We start from the raw sequence: 15344 nt of genomic DNA, 5'->3' as shown, positions 1-15344 counted from the left end.
ATATCAGGTCATCGCAGAAGAAGGATTATTAACCCTCTGATCCTACTATGTCCGTTTTGAGGACATTCATCATTTTTATCATCATTTTTTTTTGAGTTGATGATAACATTTTTATAGGCATCAAATTTGGCCAAAGTTATTATTTTTCTTCATATAAAAAAACAAAACAAAACAAAACAAAACAAAAAAAAAACATGTTGCCCATAGAACTCGATTGATGTGAAATAGCTCCATCCATCCTTGTCTGTCCAAATTATATTTTCTAAATAAATACGGGAAAAATAACATGAACATTCATTTTGATCGATCATATCCAATAGACTTTTTTTTACCTCCATGTTTCTGAGTTGGAGGTCCAACTTTAAGCAGTGTCACAGCGCACGTATTTACATCGGAGGTCGGAAACTTCAGAGTACCGAGCTCACTTGAACACATCATGGAACTTTTCAAACGCTGCTGTGAGCAGAGATGCTCTCTAACCTCGCAGTCTCTCCAGTTAATCCACATTATTCTTTGTTTTATCCCGCTGTTGTTTTCTCAGATGAAATGCCGCTCGATTAAACCACGCTGGTTTTTGTGCCCACTCGCCATTGACGTCCTTTCAGACTTGTTGTGGAAAAGTCTGTTACAGCTCTGATACTACCTCTCAATCCGGATCAGAGGTGGGGCGAGATCAACCCCCCATTGTGGAACGGTCACTTTCTTACAGAACGGTGTTGCAGAGGAAAGGCGTAACAGACATGGAAAAGAGAGGCAGTGTGAAAGTAGCTTATGTTTACAGTAGGACATGCCATAAGTGGAGTGTTTACAATTGAAAATGTTACCTCTGAGTTCTGCAGTCTGAGACTAAGAAAGAGAGCCATTTGGACAATTTCAACTTTGCCTTCACTTCATAGCAAGTGGATGGACATGCATGAGGATCCATGGGTCCTTTCGATCAATAGATAAGAATGTGTAATATATCTCAAAGATGCAGTAAATTTATATATGCGCGTAATTGGCAAATTTGTGGTCACATTTTGGTTAGAGGTGGAAATGTGTGTGTTCGTGATTCATATCCTACATATATCCTCTGATTTTTTATGCCTGTACATAAAATAAACTTAACATGAACAAATGCATTCGCTTGCTTATAATTTGGTAGAGGACGAGGCTCGAGAAAAGGATGGTAAAACTGGCATGTTTTATGCACCGATAGACTCATCTGTTCAGCATGGACTAGCTAGCTTACTGAATCCAAGTCATAGGCATAGTGTACAATGAGTGGCATAAAAAGGGTGTGACATCGAATTTTTTTTTTTTTTTATTCATTTATTTTTTTTAAATTCTATTTATTTAGTAGTCAGGGTTGAAGTTGTTGAAGAGATCTGAAGAAAGTTTAAAAAAATGAAAAATGAGTGTTTTATTAACACCTTTCCGCATGTCTGTTTTCTTGACAAACAAGGACAGATGGAGCTAAAATATGTAATTTGGCACTACAGAAAAAATTTCAATGCATCAAAATCAATTTTACTACTTATTATTGGCATGGCCCAGACTCTATTTATTGAAAAAAAGATTTTTTTCTAGATCATTTTATATGGGAATTATGGTGTTTTTACCATAAAAAAATACCAGTGACATGGTGTACAATAACTGGCATAAAAAGGGTGTAACATTGAATTTAAAAAAAAAAACATTTTTAAGTGGTCAGGGTTGAAATGTTGAAGAGATTTGAAGCAGTGAAAGTAAAAAAAATTGTTGAAAAATGATTATTTTATGAACACCTTTCTGCATGTCCGTTTTCTGGACAAACAAGGACAGATGGAGCTAAAACTTACAAGGGAGTGAGGGTTAATACAGAGTATGGACTTGGAACCTGAATGCCCAAAACAGATCATTAATCCATGATAATGCTTTGTCTGAATAACCCTGTTTGGCCTCTAGTCTCTAGTCATGTCTTTGTTAGAACAACGTAACTTGACTGAAACCAGACAGTGTCATGTGTCAAGTGACAGTCTGAATGCACACCTAAACACCTTGCTATCTGGTGTCACAATCAAATCACAAAAAAGACACACCTCTCACCTGATCCAAATAAAGGGAAACATTAAAGATGGCCAAAGGCTCTGCAAAACATTACATTCACTAATAAAGAGCCAACTCTCTCCTCCTTTTTCTTTCACACATTTTTTCACACTGTCTCTGCCTACCAGCCATGTAGAGCACAAATCTCATCCCCAGCCATGTGACTGAGCCCAACAATGACTTAGATTGAGCGCAAACAAGCTAAAAATAAGCATTGCTTGGGGCGGAAAATTTCTCATTAGTCATAGATCCATTTCAGCTCTCAACACCCCCAAATTTGGCACTTGAAAAAGGATGTTTGGTAAGCAATTTACATAAGCACAGACACAGAGACAGAGCAGAAAGCAGACTTCATACTGCATCAGTGTCTCTCTCACACAGTGATTTATTTGTGTTGGTCTGCCACAGACAGACACGTGCTGCCAGCAGATTACTAGAACTGATGTAATAGTGTGTTCTAGTGTTTCATGCAGAAAGTGTTTCCCTTTGTTTGGCTCTCCAGGCAGACTTATCACCACCAAAAATAACTGGAGGGAGAATGTTTAAAAGTGGTAGTCTGAATCATTTAGGTGTTATTACAAACACTTCATGCTGTTATCATCTGTTAACTTCAGCAAACAAGCAAAAAGAGTGCAGTCTGAGCAGGTTGTGTGGGCCCAGAGGTCCCTCTCACCCACCTGCTGCTCTCCCTTTGGGTACTTGTCTACGGAAACCGACTGGGCTGCCATCACATTCACTGCAGATGCTGCAAACACTGGGGCATTATAGGGAGCGGGAGGGACAGGTGGCCAACCTGCACAATACACACAGTTTCAGTTAGACTACCTGAAAGAGATGCCCACGGTAAACCTACACAGAAGCTTTCAATAATGAAACCACATGACGTCAGAATGAAACATTATCTGCAGCTTTTAAACTAAGTGTGTATGATTTACACCTGAGCTACAAAAGTAGCAGTCATCATGACATTTTGCAATATAATATCTGCTAAAATAGACCTATGTAAGCATCAGACTCGGGGGTGTACCACGAAGCAAGATAAGAGGGCTGTTGAGGCTAGAGTCAGAGTTTTCCATGTATGAAGCTGGCTCTCTTTTAACTTAGCTGGATTAACATGGTAACAGACTCTAAACTAAAAAACTGATTGGTACCATGTGATGTTCAAAGGCTTGAATCAGCTGTAAAGTGTCATTATTTTCACCAACTATTACCCAGAAACATTCTCCACTGGTGTTTTAGATCTTCAGTTTAAGGAAAAAGCTTACGAAATGTAATGCAATCATAAATCTATATTTATAATGTAACACAATGCAGTCTTGCTGTTACAGTAATAAACAGTGTAATAAGGAGCCTGGCTTGTTTTTACCCATTTTTATTTTTAAGCATTTACCGTGAACAGATCATCTCCAAATAAAGGGAACAACTAGGGTACAATAACTTAAGAAATTAGCCCTTCCTGAAAAGTTTGTTTAACACAGTTGATTTTACAGTAAAATACAGATGATCAATCGAGATACACCAACTGTGAAAATTAAGAGTCAATACAGCTGTCTTTTTCAGACCACTCCCAATTTGACCACATTTTCTTTCCTTTTTGACCACGAAAACAGATCAATGTTAATGTCAAACAGGCAACTTATTCTGCCAAGTAAAAAAATCTCTAAGATGATTCAGAAGTTAGATTTATCAGATGGCGACAGCACAAAATCCACTGGATACAATGGCTAAAAATTGGCTATTGATATCCGTCATGCCACATTGTTTGCCCATGGCCAATGTCTTTCAACAGAGCAGATATCAGCTGATGCTGATGTTAAATCGATAAATCCCTATTAATAAAGCTGAATAAAAATGGAAAGGCAGCACATCTCAAATTCCAAGCCACAGAGAACAAAACACAAACTTTTCAAGACATAGCTAATGAACAAACCTTACGGATTCTGGCATGCTCTCAAGAGCTGAAATGCGCAGGTTTTTTATGATTTGGAACCAGGAATTTGAGATTTGCAATTTTCAAATCACAGAGGGTGCAATATTTCTTTGACCTGAAATATGTGTCAAAATACTAGTTTAAATTTTTTTGGCAACATAGATGTTAAGCATTACATATCATGCAATCATGCATAGTGTCCAAAAATTCCTATTTTATTCATTTCCGTATGTTTTCTTGTTAAATATAAAAATTTTACAAAATTATCTTTCCCTTTAATGAAACAGTTTCATATCCAATTTGCAAAATGAGTCGTCATCACAATTTGATATTTTTTCAAAATCGTTCAGCCCTATTTTAATCTAATGTTTTGTTGGTTATAGTATAGAATGAATTATTGTTTGTTTTTGTTGGAGAATACATGAGATGAAGAACTTAAGAAACAATCGCGTATTAAGAGATGGAAACTAGCAAAAGCTATAATCTCTATATGTGAAACATCAGTTACTTTTAGCTTGTTTGTAACAGGCTGAAGTTGCACGATGTAATTTGCATTGTCCCTATCAAATAAACTTAATAAATGAATAAACTGCAATTGCAATATTGGGTAAAAAAAAAAAAAACGCAATTAGATTATTTTCCCAAATTGTTCAGGCTTACCTCAAACTTAATAAAATTCATTATAGTGCAGCAGATAATTGCATATTTCACAAGAATCATTCAAATAGTGATACAAGCATGACATTTGGTACATGTAGCCTAGTCTTTAAGGTCTACTCTTTTCAAAAATAACGCTGGCCACGTAAAAATACAAGATGGCAGTCATTTTTCAAGATGGCTGCCTTGCCTGACCACATTTTGCTTTATTTCCTTTTATTAAATTGTTGCCTGATGATTTTTTCTAGGATAAAAATGTGTTTTGATAACCCGCTTCATGAGTTTTGTTTTAATTATCGTCATAACATAAAATTTGTTTACAAAGATGGCATCCAAGATGGCCACCATTAGTTTAAAGTATTAATACCTAGGCACCTACTGAACAGATATACATGATTTTTTTGGTGTGCACATACATTTTTTGGGTCATAGAATCCAATGGAGCCATTTTCACATTTGTAAGTACAGAACCGAGGCAATAATGAGAGCTTACAAATGCAATAGAGTAAATGTCAGCACACAACCAGGGCACACTGGTGACATTGCTGCTGTGTAACTCAGCATGGGGTTCAGTGTCGACTGATCTAGCTTTACTAATGATGTAGTATTAGAGTAGTAGTTGTAGTATAGTTTAGTTTAGTGTCCCAAATGCTGTCTAACAGCCCCATATCAATTAGCTAGTAAACAGTAGTTGGTAGTTATTAGATATAGTTAGATAGCCACACCTGAACTGACAGGGCATGCCAGCGAGGGAGAGCCGAGCCAAGGGTAAGGGGGCTCTACATGACTTGCTCATGTAGTTACCCGGATGGTGTACAGATTACACGGGACTTAAGTGACAGCGTTCTGCATCAAGGGCAAGAAAACTGCCTGGCAAATATGGGACATTTGTCCAGAGGCCTCCCCTGTCTTCTCCAAGCTGATCAGGCTGTTGTGGCAGGTACAAGTGCTACAGGCTGGGTCTCACCTGTACAGCACTGTGCACTTAGAAATATGATGTGTGACTCTTTACTCCTCTAGCATTTTTTTTATTTCTTTATCTTTATTTCTTATCATGGTGCTTATTTGTACTAAAATGAATGTATATATACATGTGTGTTGTTTCCTATGCACCATCAATAAGATCTTTCACTTCAAGCAGTTTTAGTATTTGCAGTATGACCTTGGTGGGTTAGTGTGACATGAAAAAAAAATTGTCAGTTCAATTCATTCTCTTCTTATTACGTGTTTGTTTATTTATCTTTTTTAAATTAATGCCATGGTGTAATAGTCACTATTGTCAGCGTACATTAGGGACCCTGGTGGTTATTTATGATAGTGGGACCTACACTTTTCATAAAGGGTTACATTAACCAATAAATTGATGCCACATTCTTGATTACTTTGACATCCATTAGAAGAATGAAAGAATGAAAAGTGTACCATTGCTGAACTTTGGCCTTCTTTTGGAACCAACATGGCAGCTGACAAAATCTTTGAATGAATGTAAAACTTTAAGTTTCTTATAAAGTTTTCCTCGGAATCACCTAACCTTGAAAATATGGGTTTTAAGACAGGATAGATCTGTGTATTTTTTCTTTGTTGGATGAATATCTTTGGAAGGCAGGATCAAACAAAATAGGCAATTTTTTTTTAAAGATTTGTTTTTGGGCCTTTTCCTGCCTTTATTTGGAAAGAGGAGGACAGTGGATAGACTCAGAAACAGGGGCGAGAGTGGAGGAGAGACATGCGGCAAAGGACCTCAGGCCGTATCCGAAACCCAGACTGCCCGCGTACATGGTGCGCACCTTAACCACTCAACTACCAGTGCACCCGGCAATATTTTTAAATGAAAATATATGTTTCATGGAAGACATCTTTAATGCCATTTTTGATGCAGCAGTTCAGGTAGCCTTTATGGTTATTGGAACAAGTCCATTAGATTCTATGACCCGAAAAAGGTAGGATTAGACACAAAAATCATTTTCTATTTCTATTAGTAGCTGAGAAATGGCAAAATTTGTCTTTTGCGGCAGCAACCTTAGGCGCTATCTTGGTTAAAGTCTAATATGCAACTGCCATGGACAAAATTACCTTCACTTGCCATTTTAGTGTCCAAAAAACCTAGACTTAGACAATAATTGTGTTTTTTTTCCCCTTCAATTTTTTAACCCATTACAATGGGGCTCAGTGTGATGTGTCGGCCATCTTGGAAAATGGTCGTCATCTTGGATTTCTGCGTGGCCAGCATTAAGAGTAGACCTTGAAGAGTACATGTACCCAATTTCATGCTTGTATCACCATTTGAACAATTATTTCACTTATCTGCTCCACTATTAGTCTATGGGTATCATCTTTAAGCTGTAGCCTGTACCACATTTTCATGTTTTGAATCACTTCAGTGAATTAATATGACATTGATTTAGCCAAATGTAAAAGTTATTTTCCCCTTTTCTACAGAAGCTGGTCACCTTGAGGCGCGCAGCCCAGTTTCAAATCCAACAGCAACAGTTCTTTTTTGGTGCAGGGGAAGAGTCAAAAATTACATTGGAAGGACCCTTTAATCTGGGTGTACACAATCAGAGGCGAAGAAAGTTATCAGAGAAAGCTACTAACCAGCTTATGATACCTGAAATCACTAACTAGAGCTTTAGGCTTTTCCAGGAGCACTTATCCAAAAAGCCTGGATACGTTAACTTGCCTTGAATTGTCCCAATGTATTCATACATTTTTTCAATATTCTTAGTTTTATTACCTTTAATGGTCACTAACAGCCACATTAAAGGCATGCATTATCACTTAACAGTTTGGCTGTTTTCCTGATCCAAAACATGCTATTCATTGTTGCCTGGAAACTATTATTAAATTTATTCTGTGCATTGAAATTCATATTAGGGACGCTTTCATGCCCAGAAGTCCTACACTAAGAGGAAGAATTAAATAGAGATAATGTTATACTGATATCTATCATTATGCAATCTTACGAGCTCTGACCTTCAAATTATTTCAGTGTCAGATAATGGATTTATCATGTATATGGGACAAATTATGTGACCTGATGTTTTTTTTCTACCCTTTCTAAAGCTTATGCAGTACCTGTTACATTAAGGTGGTCTAAATTTGCATTGGTTTAATACTTTTTGATACCACATTTATAAAAACATACAATTGTTTTTTATTGATTGTTAAAAAAAAAAGAGAGAAACTCTGATGCATGATATTGAGATTTTGCTGATACCCTAAATGCTGATATTTCCAAACCCATTTTAACTGAACTTGTTTTATTGTTAAAAATGAAAGAGTGGGGAAGTAGAAAGTCTGGTAGTTGTTCTGTGTTTGGGACTTCCAAACACAGAACAACTACATATACATCCAGGGCTAACAGTGGGCTCCTTTAAGTGTGTGATGCCCTAGACCAGAGGTTCCCAAACTTTTCAGCCAGTGACCCCCAAAATAACAATGCCAGAGACCTGGGACCCCCACCATCCCTGGAGGTAGTTGAAGATACAATGTTGCACAAGGAATCATATAGAAATGCTCATTTTAGAGAGTTTTTGTACATATTACTCTTACTAAGGCACAAATCTCACTTGACAGCTATGGCTTTTTTTTTTTATTGAACTTATTTTAAAGGTGCAGTGTAATATTTAGCTAGAAGTGCGGAACAAACTTGGTAAAAATGAAAGATATTTTTAAGTAGGTTTATCTAAATTATTGTTTATTTACCTAAATACAAAGATTATTTGTTTTACTTAACTCAGAATAAGCCTTTTACTTATACATGGAGAGGGTTCCGATCCATGGACATCACCATCTCAGATTTTTGCATTGTGCATGTTTCTATGGTACCCTCAAGGAAACAAATAAGAGAAACACATTTTTTAATATTCCACTGGTGGTCATACTTTTCATCAGAGAATGAATATCACATTCTAGAATTGACTGCTAAATGTGGATATTCAAAATTTTACACACTGCACCTTAAAGAATTTTTTAACAATAATAGACAAAATATACCACTTTAAATCATTTCAAATTGCTCATTTTTGGAAAGCATCCTGCAACCCTGTTAAGTGTTTCACCCACCCAGGGGTCCCAACCTCCACTTTAAGAACCACTGCCCTAGACAACCACCTCTACCTGATAGTACAGATGTAGGTTTTACCAGACTCTAACGCTAATGTATAATTATGCTGAAGATATTCTTAAGAAGTCCTTACAGCAAACAATTTAAAGTTTGAAGATGAACAAATTCCAGTCCTTAAAACACATTTTAAAGTGTAAGGAAAGATGATGAATAAAGAAAAAGGCTTCAGCTGACATGGGTCTGTTTCCAGCCATAAATTCCAGTGACTTATTCTTACTTACTTAGTAATTCTTTTAATATTAATTTCTATTACAGATGTTTACATTTACTGAAGAGCTGACTGAGTGAATTATGATAAAATGATTTTATTTTCATGATTTTATCATTGATAAAATCCACACTGTTAAAGAGGGATTAGTTGGTGAAATAAGAATTCCAGCAACCTCACAAACTAAAGAGAGAAATGTTTAAGTGCTGAATGAACTCTGCATCCTCTGTGTAGCATATAAGCATGTAAGACAGAAAGGCAACTGGCTGCAGACATCAGACATCCATAAAGACATGCGCACTTAGACAACCACAAACTCGTGCGCCCTTAGACAGCCATAATCTTTTTTTCAATCATCTCTTCTTTAGATCCATAATCTATGGCCCCACTGAACATGCCAAAGTGACTATGTAGAAAAGGTGATCCCAGAGCTGTTTAATTCCTCTTTCAATGGTGCTGGGCAATCCTATGGAGCAATGTGCTCAGCCCATGTCAGTTGCCTGCTACCTCTTTTTAATTGTGGTGTCTTTTCATAAAAAACTGAACTCTGATAGGTGAAAGTACTTCACAGTAAATCAACGTTTAGTTTCCATGGATGGATTTCACCTTTTCATAAAAAAAAAAAAACCAAACAAACAAAAAAAACTGTTTTAAAGTGCTAACGTATTCCAGCTGGTGCTTCTGACAGACATGGAAAGCACTTTTGGGAACCTGATGTAGTGAAAGGCCAAACTATGGTGGCACTTTTAAAAATGTTCACTCGCTCTAAATGTAAGGTTTATCCACAAAAATGAAACGTTGGTTTACTGTATAGCAGGGGTGGGAATCACTAGTGGCCCCACAATACAATATTATTGTGATTTCAAACATTTTGCCATACAGTTAGTATTGCCATACAATATATTGCGATATATTGTGATCTATACCATTTTTTCAACTGTTTGCTGACTTAGCATTAGCCTTGCCCTCATGTTCGTCGTATTTCTGCAGTATTTCATTTTCCTGTAGCACTTCATGCAAACCTCATGTGTCATGTCCATCTTAGTTGTGCCCCAACCTGACACGCCAGATGGATTTGTTTCACCCATCCATCTGGGAAAGCTTCAATGGGAAACGTTTGAGAAAAGGCAGAGGCTTTGAAAAAACCTCAGAGTATGACTGGGTGAATGTTCTGTCAGTCACATCTCTATGGGCCTATCAGAGCAACAAAGCATGAGACGTAGCCGCTAGCAAGCTGTGCGTGCGCAGCTACTGAGGAATAACACGAAACATGGTGACTATAGACACGTAAGTACTCGACTTTCGTCGTTTTTGAAAACAACTCACTGCTGTTCTTTGTTCTTCTTTTAATAAAGAATTGTTGTCAAGTTCTGATAAAACTGGCGCTTTAGCAGCATCCACGCTAATCTCTTCCTCCATAACTGCACCAGCTCTTGCTGCTGCTTGTTTACGTCACGACTCTGCTGCGCCTGAAAGTACTGCCCTTCATAGCTGATTAGTCCTGTCACTTTCTAACCAGGCCCAAACAGTTCAGATGGGAGCTTTGCAAGACGGATTCGCCATTGAAAAACAAGGAAACGGGCGTTTCCAGTAGGCGATATGTTTTTTTTTTTTACAAGGGGGATGCAACTTGTTAAGTGCCCTCTTTGGAGCCAAAACACGCTGAAGTGCCCTCTTGGGAGCCAAAATACACGCCAAAGTGCCCTCTTGGGAGCCAAAATAGGTACTAAAGTGCCCTCCTGGTTGGCAAAACACACTAAACTGCCCTCTTGAGTAAAGAAAACACACTAAATTCCAGAAGACCATTAGGACCAAGAAATACTATGAAACAATACCGTTGCAATGACTTTTATTCTGGGCCCTTTTTGATCTTTATTGAGCTAGAACTATAGCTCACAGAACCAGTTTGGATTATCTGGTGCTAATATGGCATTAAAATGCACTAGAATACAGGAAATGGCATCTAATTAATTGAAAATTAAAAGTAAGCCTTAAAAGAGCCGCAACTGGTCACTAAAGAGCCACATGCAGCTCGAAAGCCACGGGTTGAGTAGGCCATCGCCGGGCTAGGTTGAGTAGGCTATCACCTACAGTGTGAAACTCCGAGCTTCACTGTACACTCAGGAGGAGAGAGGGAAGGAGGCGGGGTAACAGCGCAGCATCAGTGCAGCATCAGCGCATTGAGCAGGCTGTGTATCCGTGGGACAGTACAAGTTATGCTGGATGGAAATGCCGACGTGAAAACAGGGGGGCTAATGAAACAGTAGCGATCCGCTGCAGTTTAATACATAAATGGGAAACCCTGTAAAGGATCACTGAGTATGGCAGAACATACTCAACTAAGCATCCCTGCTCTTCCCTGACAGAGAGGGGATGGCAGGTTAACAAAAGGGACGTATTTTGGTCATTTTGCTAACAAGGGGGATGCCATCCCCCCTCATCCGCCCTAAAATCACCCACTGGGCGTATCCATCTGCTTTGCAAGGTTAGTTGTGCCCTGCTTGCATTCCTGATGTCGTTCCCCTGGTGCTGCCATGTTTGTTGTACTAACTTTCTCCTGCTGTATGACCATCACCTCTGCCAACAAGCAATTAATTTGAAAAAAAAAAATTGATACTTGGTGGACGAGATGATGCGTTAGTGCCAGAAAAAATATCCTGATACTATTCTGTATTGTTTTTTTTTCCCGTCCGTACTGTATAATACCTACACTTTATGGAGTTCAGTTTTAATGAAAAAAACCTTGGCAGCACATGTGTGTTTCTTAATGTCCAAGTGTCCATGCATTCATGGATGTCTGATGTCTACAGCAAGGCTATCTTGAGGTTGTGTCCCAACACTTTTAAAAAACATGATCATCCCTATTACAAAAAGAAAACTGACATGAAGCTTATGATGTTAGCTTAATATACTAATGTACCTAAATGGCAATTTCTTCACTTCGTCCTTTTTGATAGAGGGTGGAGGAATAATAACATCCTGTTACAGGTGTAAGGGATGGCGTTTACATATTTGAATCTCCAAATCACTCTAATAATCAGGATAATAATCTTGTTACTATGCAAAGTTCCAGTCTGACAGTAGGAACCAGAAGATGCACTCGCTTTTCACACTAAGTATCATGGGGGCTAAGAATAAGGTGAATAACTATACAAAATTACCTTGTTTTAGTTAACTCAAAAACAGTTTAGTCCAGTTTAAGTTGATTAAACTCCTTACATGGGGCACAGATAGTCTATTGGTTTAAGGTGCGCCCAATGTATTTGGGCGGCCGGGGTTTGAACCCAGTCTGTGGCCCTTTCCCACCTTTCTCTTACCCCTCTCATCCCTGTTTCTGACTCTATCCACTGTCCTCCTCTATCAATGAAGACAAATAAAACTCCTTGCATTTTAGTCTAAACTTTTCAGCCCCTGTATTCTTTTTCAACTTATTCAAATCAGCCATATTAAAATTAATATAGATGTAAAACACTTATACTAATGCACTTTCAATACTTAACTGACTGAAAATACACTGATGAAAATACTGACATAAGTCATATGCACAGACTTTATTAGTCCAGTACTAACTTTACAGTCTTATTCAATTCTCCTTGATAACTGAAATCACTTTTTCGTCATTTTTTTCTCAAAAAGGATCTATTTTTTGATCTATTCTGTTTATGAAAAAATGCAGTTAGTTATAGTTTTAGTCGATGAAATTAACACTTCATTAATTTTTAGGATAGTATATGCCCGTGTTGATATTATGCTCCTCATATTTCCCTGTATAGAAGTGATTTTCCCGTTAAAATAAGCTGAAAAAAATATCAAAACATAATATATGGGTGTATTTAAATGATCCGGGGTGATATATGAACAGACCTCAGCTGCCTCTGAAGAATCAGGATATACATAAAAGGGGCTTATTTTACTCTAACCGTGTTGTTACTAATAAACATTTATGTCACAAGAGTCCTGGGAAACTAAGTTGTTTAATTCGCTAACAATGTGGTTTGTTACAATAGAAACAGTGAGTTTATGTTGACGTTACCCTGAGACTACCGCTAACACACCCACCACGATGGACTTAGCATTTAGCCCAGTATTAGCAGTTTGTGGCGGCACAGAGAGGTAAAAGTTGATGAAAGCCTTTGGGCTAATATTAGCTAACTGCCCTTTAACTGGGCTAGCGTTGGTGCTATTTACGGACAAAGCAGACCGCCTTGTTTACCCATATTATTTGCTGGCTTCAAACGCTGATGCTACACTGATACAACATTAGCTCGCCAAATTAGGGTTAACTGAAAGAGAGCAATGCTAAAGCTAACGTTAGCAACCAGGCTAGGTGTTAACTTAAAAGTGTTTCTTATGCTGATACGGTGCAGCCAAAAGCAAAGCGCCATATTTAGCATGGGAGAAACGGTGCCAAAAACAAGCTAACCCAGCTAGCCAGGTATAAAAAAAGACCCCGCTGCGGATTGATACGAAGAGAGCCAAATGCCCAAAGAACGAGACGTCTTCGGCCGAGCTACCGTCTTTGAATTAACATTTAAAATGAATATGCATTTTACAACTATGTAGAGTAATTCTACATTATTATAAAAGAAGCAGCAGCTTCAGACAAGGCTAGCCCGACTCTTCGTCAAATCCTTCCCACATCAGTCAATCAATCAAGCGGGGACAGCTGCCCTCTGCTTCCCCTCCCCTCCGCGCTAACGTTACAACTGTCGGGCCTCGTTTCTCGCGCTCGCCCTTTGCTTTTCCTCTATCCTCCTCTGCCCCCAAAACGCCGACATATTTTTTACCCCCCCTCCCCTGTATACAGATTTTTTTAATTCTTCCCGGAGCTCTGCCGCTTCTGCTTCCCCTCCAAAAACACCCTCCGCTGCCCTGACTAGGTCCGCGCTCCTCGCCCTGGGGCATTATTGCGTGCGGCCCAGATTGTTTGATTGATAGGGAACGGAAAAAGAGGGATTTTGAGTGACAGCTTACCTGAGTGCCAATCTTCGTCACACTGACAAGCGGCTGCAGCAATCGGGACCCGCAGTTGTCGCGTTGCGTCATCGCGTAAGGGCACGCAGGGGCGCTCGGCTCATAAATATTTATGATGTGGGCGGAGACATGACGTCCTGCTGCCTAAAGAGTCCCTCTGCACCCTACTGGGGGTTTGAAATGACTGGAATTTAACTCATAAAAAGCGGTAAATATTCTTTAAGTTTTAGCTGCTCATTGTCTGACAACCGTTCAGCCAGGAGGGTCGTTTATTCGACTACATTCTTAATGAAGAATAACACAAGAACAAGAATCTTAAATTTCCCTCGGGATTAATAAAGTATCTCTATCTATCTATCTATCTATCTATCTATCTATCTATCTATCTATCTATCTATCTATCTATCATAATGTACTTATTCTCCCTGGGGAATTGTGCATAGGCCACTGTCTGTTTTCTCCTTGAGGTGATATCCATCAAAATATGTACGTTTAGAAGTATAAGGAATCCATATCCCTTGGGCATATAGGCTAAACAAAAAATAGCATATAAGTGAAATATCCAGCCAGTCAAATTACATAAATCTGCTTCTTTAGATGTAGGGAAGGGGAAGGCAAACTAGTATAGCCTGGAAAAGCAAGTTATTGACCAAGACAAGGCCAGACAAGGTGCAAGAGTAATCTCTGAAAGGGTTGTATTATACTGATGCTGTATTTCAATTTAATTGAACATAAACATTTTTCAGTGCCTTTCTCCTTACATATACTCCCCTTCTGCATCATCACACTGCTGCATTCAGGTCTTCCACTGATCAAAGCAGTGCAGTAGATCTTCAGACAGTTGTCTCAGAACCTCTGTTGCTCTTTCCTGAAATCTGACAGACTTTAAATGTGCTCCTTGAGCACAGATTTGATCTTAGGATAAAAGGTGGTATATCAGGTGAATAGGGAATGTGATCAAGTACTGTGATCTGTTGTCATAATGGAAAATTATACCTTTAATGTCAAAGAAACCATGTATCAACATGGCCTTGAATTTGGATTTGCTTTGTTGTGCTTTCTTCATCCTTGGTGATGATGGTGTTTTTCAACACTGACGTTTTGTCTCAAGATCGTATTGGCAGATCCAAGTGCAAAATGTTTGTGACTGGTAGATTCTTGAATCCACCAGCCACAGCTGGTACGTGAAAAAGTTCAACTCCAACCCTGGTGTCTTCAGAGACATTAATGCTACTTGGGAAGAATAAGTAGGGCTAAGATAAATAAATATTCAAAAAAAAATCTGTGACTTTTTAGATGCCTGATCAAAACAAAATAAATGGCAGTGGCTCATTAATGACCTCCGCCAAGGAGGTTATGTGATAGGGTGGGTTTTTTTCATT

At 38.4% G+C, this 15344-nt stretch overlaps 1 protein-coding gene across 3 annotated transcripts in view; it reads right to left on the bottom strand.

Moving 5' to 3' along the window:
* Positions 1–14030, bottom strand: part of pknox1.1 (pbx/knotted 1 homeobox 1.1) — a 41259-nt gene extending 27229 nt beyond the window's left edge. For 2 of the 3 annotated variants that reach the window (XM_041782398.1, XM_041782399.1), the window contains exons 1-2: positions 13963–14030; positions 2745–2860 (exon numbers count right to left, since the gene is read on the bottom strand). In XM_041782398.1, coding sequence (XP_041638332.1) covers positions 2745–2795 — 51 coding nt within the window. In that variant the 5' untranslated portion in view covers positions 2796–2860; positions 13963–14030. The remainder of the gene's footprint in view (positions 1–2744; positions 2861–13962) is intronic. The other variant, XM_041782400.1, reaches the window with a different exon arrangement.
* Between the last annotated feature and the right edge of the window lie 1314 nt (positions 14031–15344).

The sequence above is a fragment of the Cheilinus undulatus genome, unplaced genomic scaffold (genome assembly GCF_018320785.1).
Source record: "Cheilinus undulatus unplaced genomic scaffold, ASM1832078v1 Contig1, whole genome shotgun sequence".
Lineage (NCBI taxonomy): Eukaryota > Metazoa > Chordata > Actinopteri > Labriformes > Labridae > Cheilinus > Cheilinus undulatus.
Note: the sequence above shows the minus strand (reverse complement) of the source record. Positions and strands in the feature narration are given on the sequence as shown.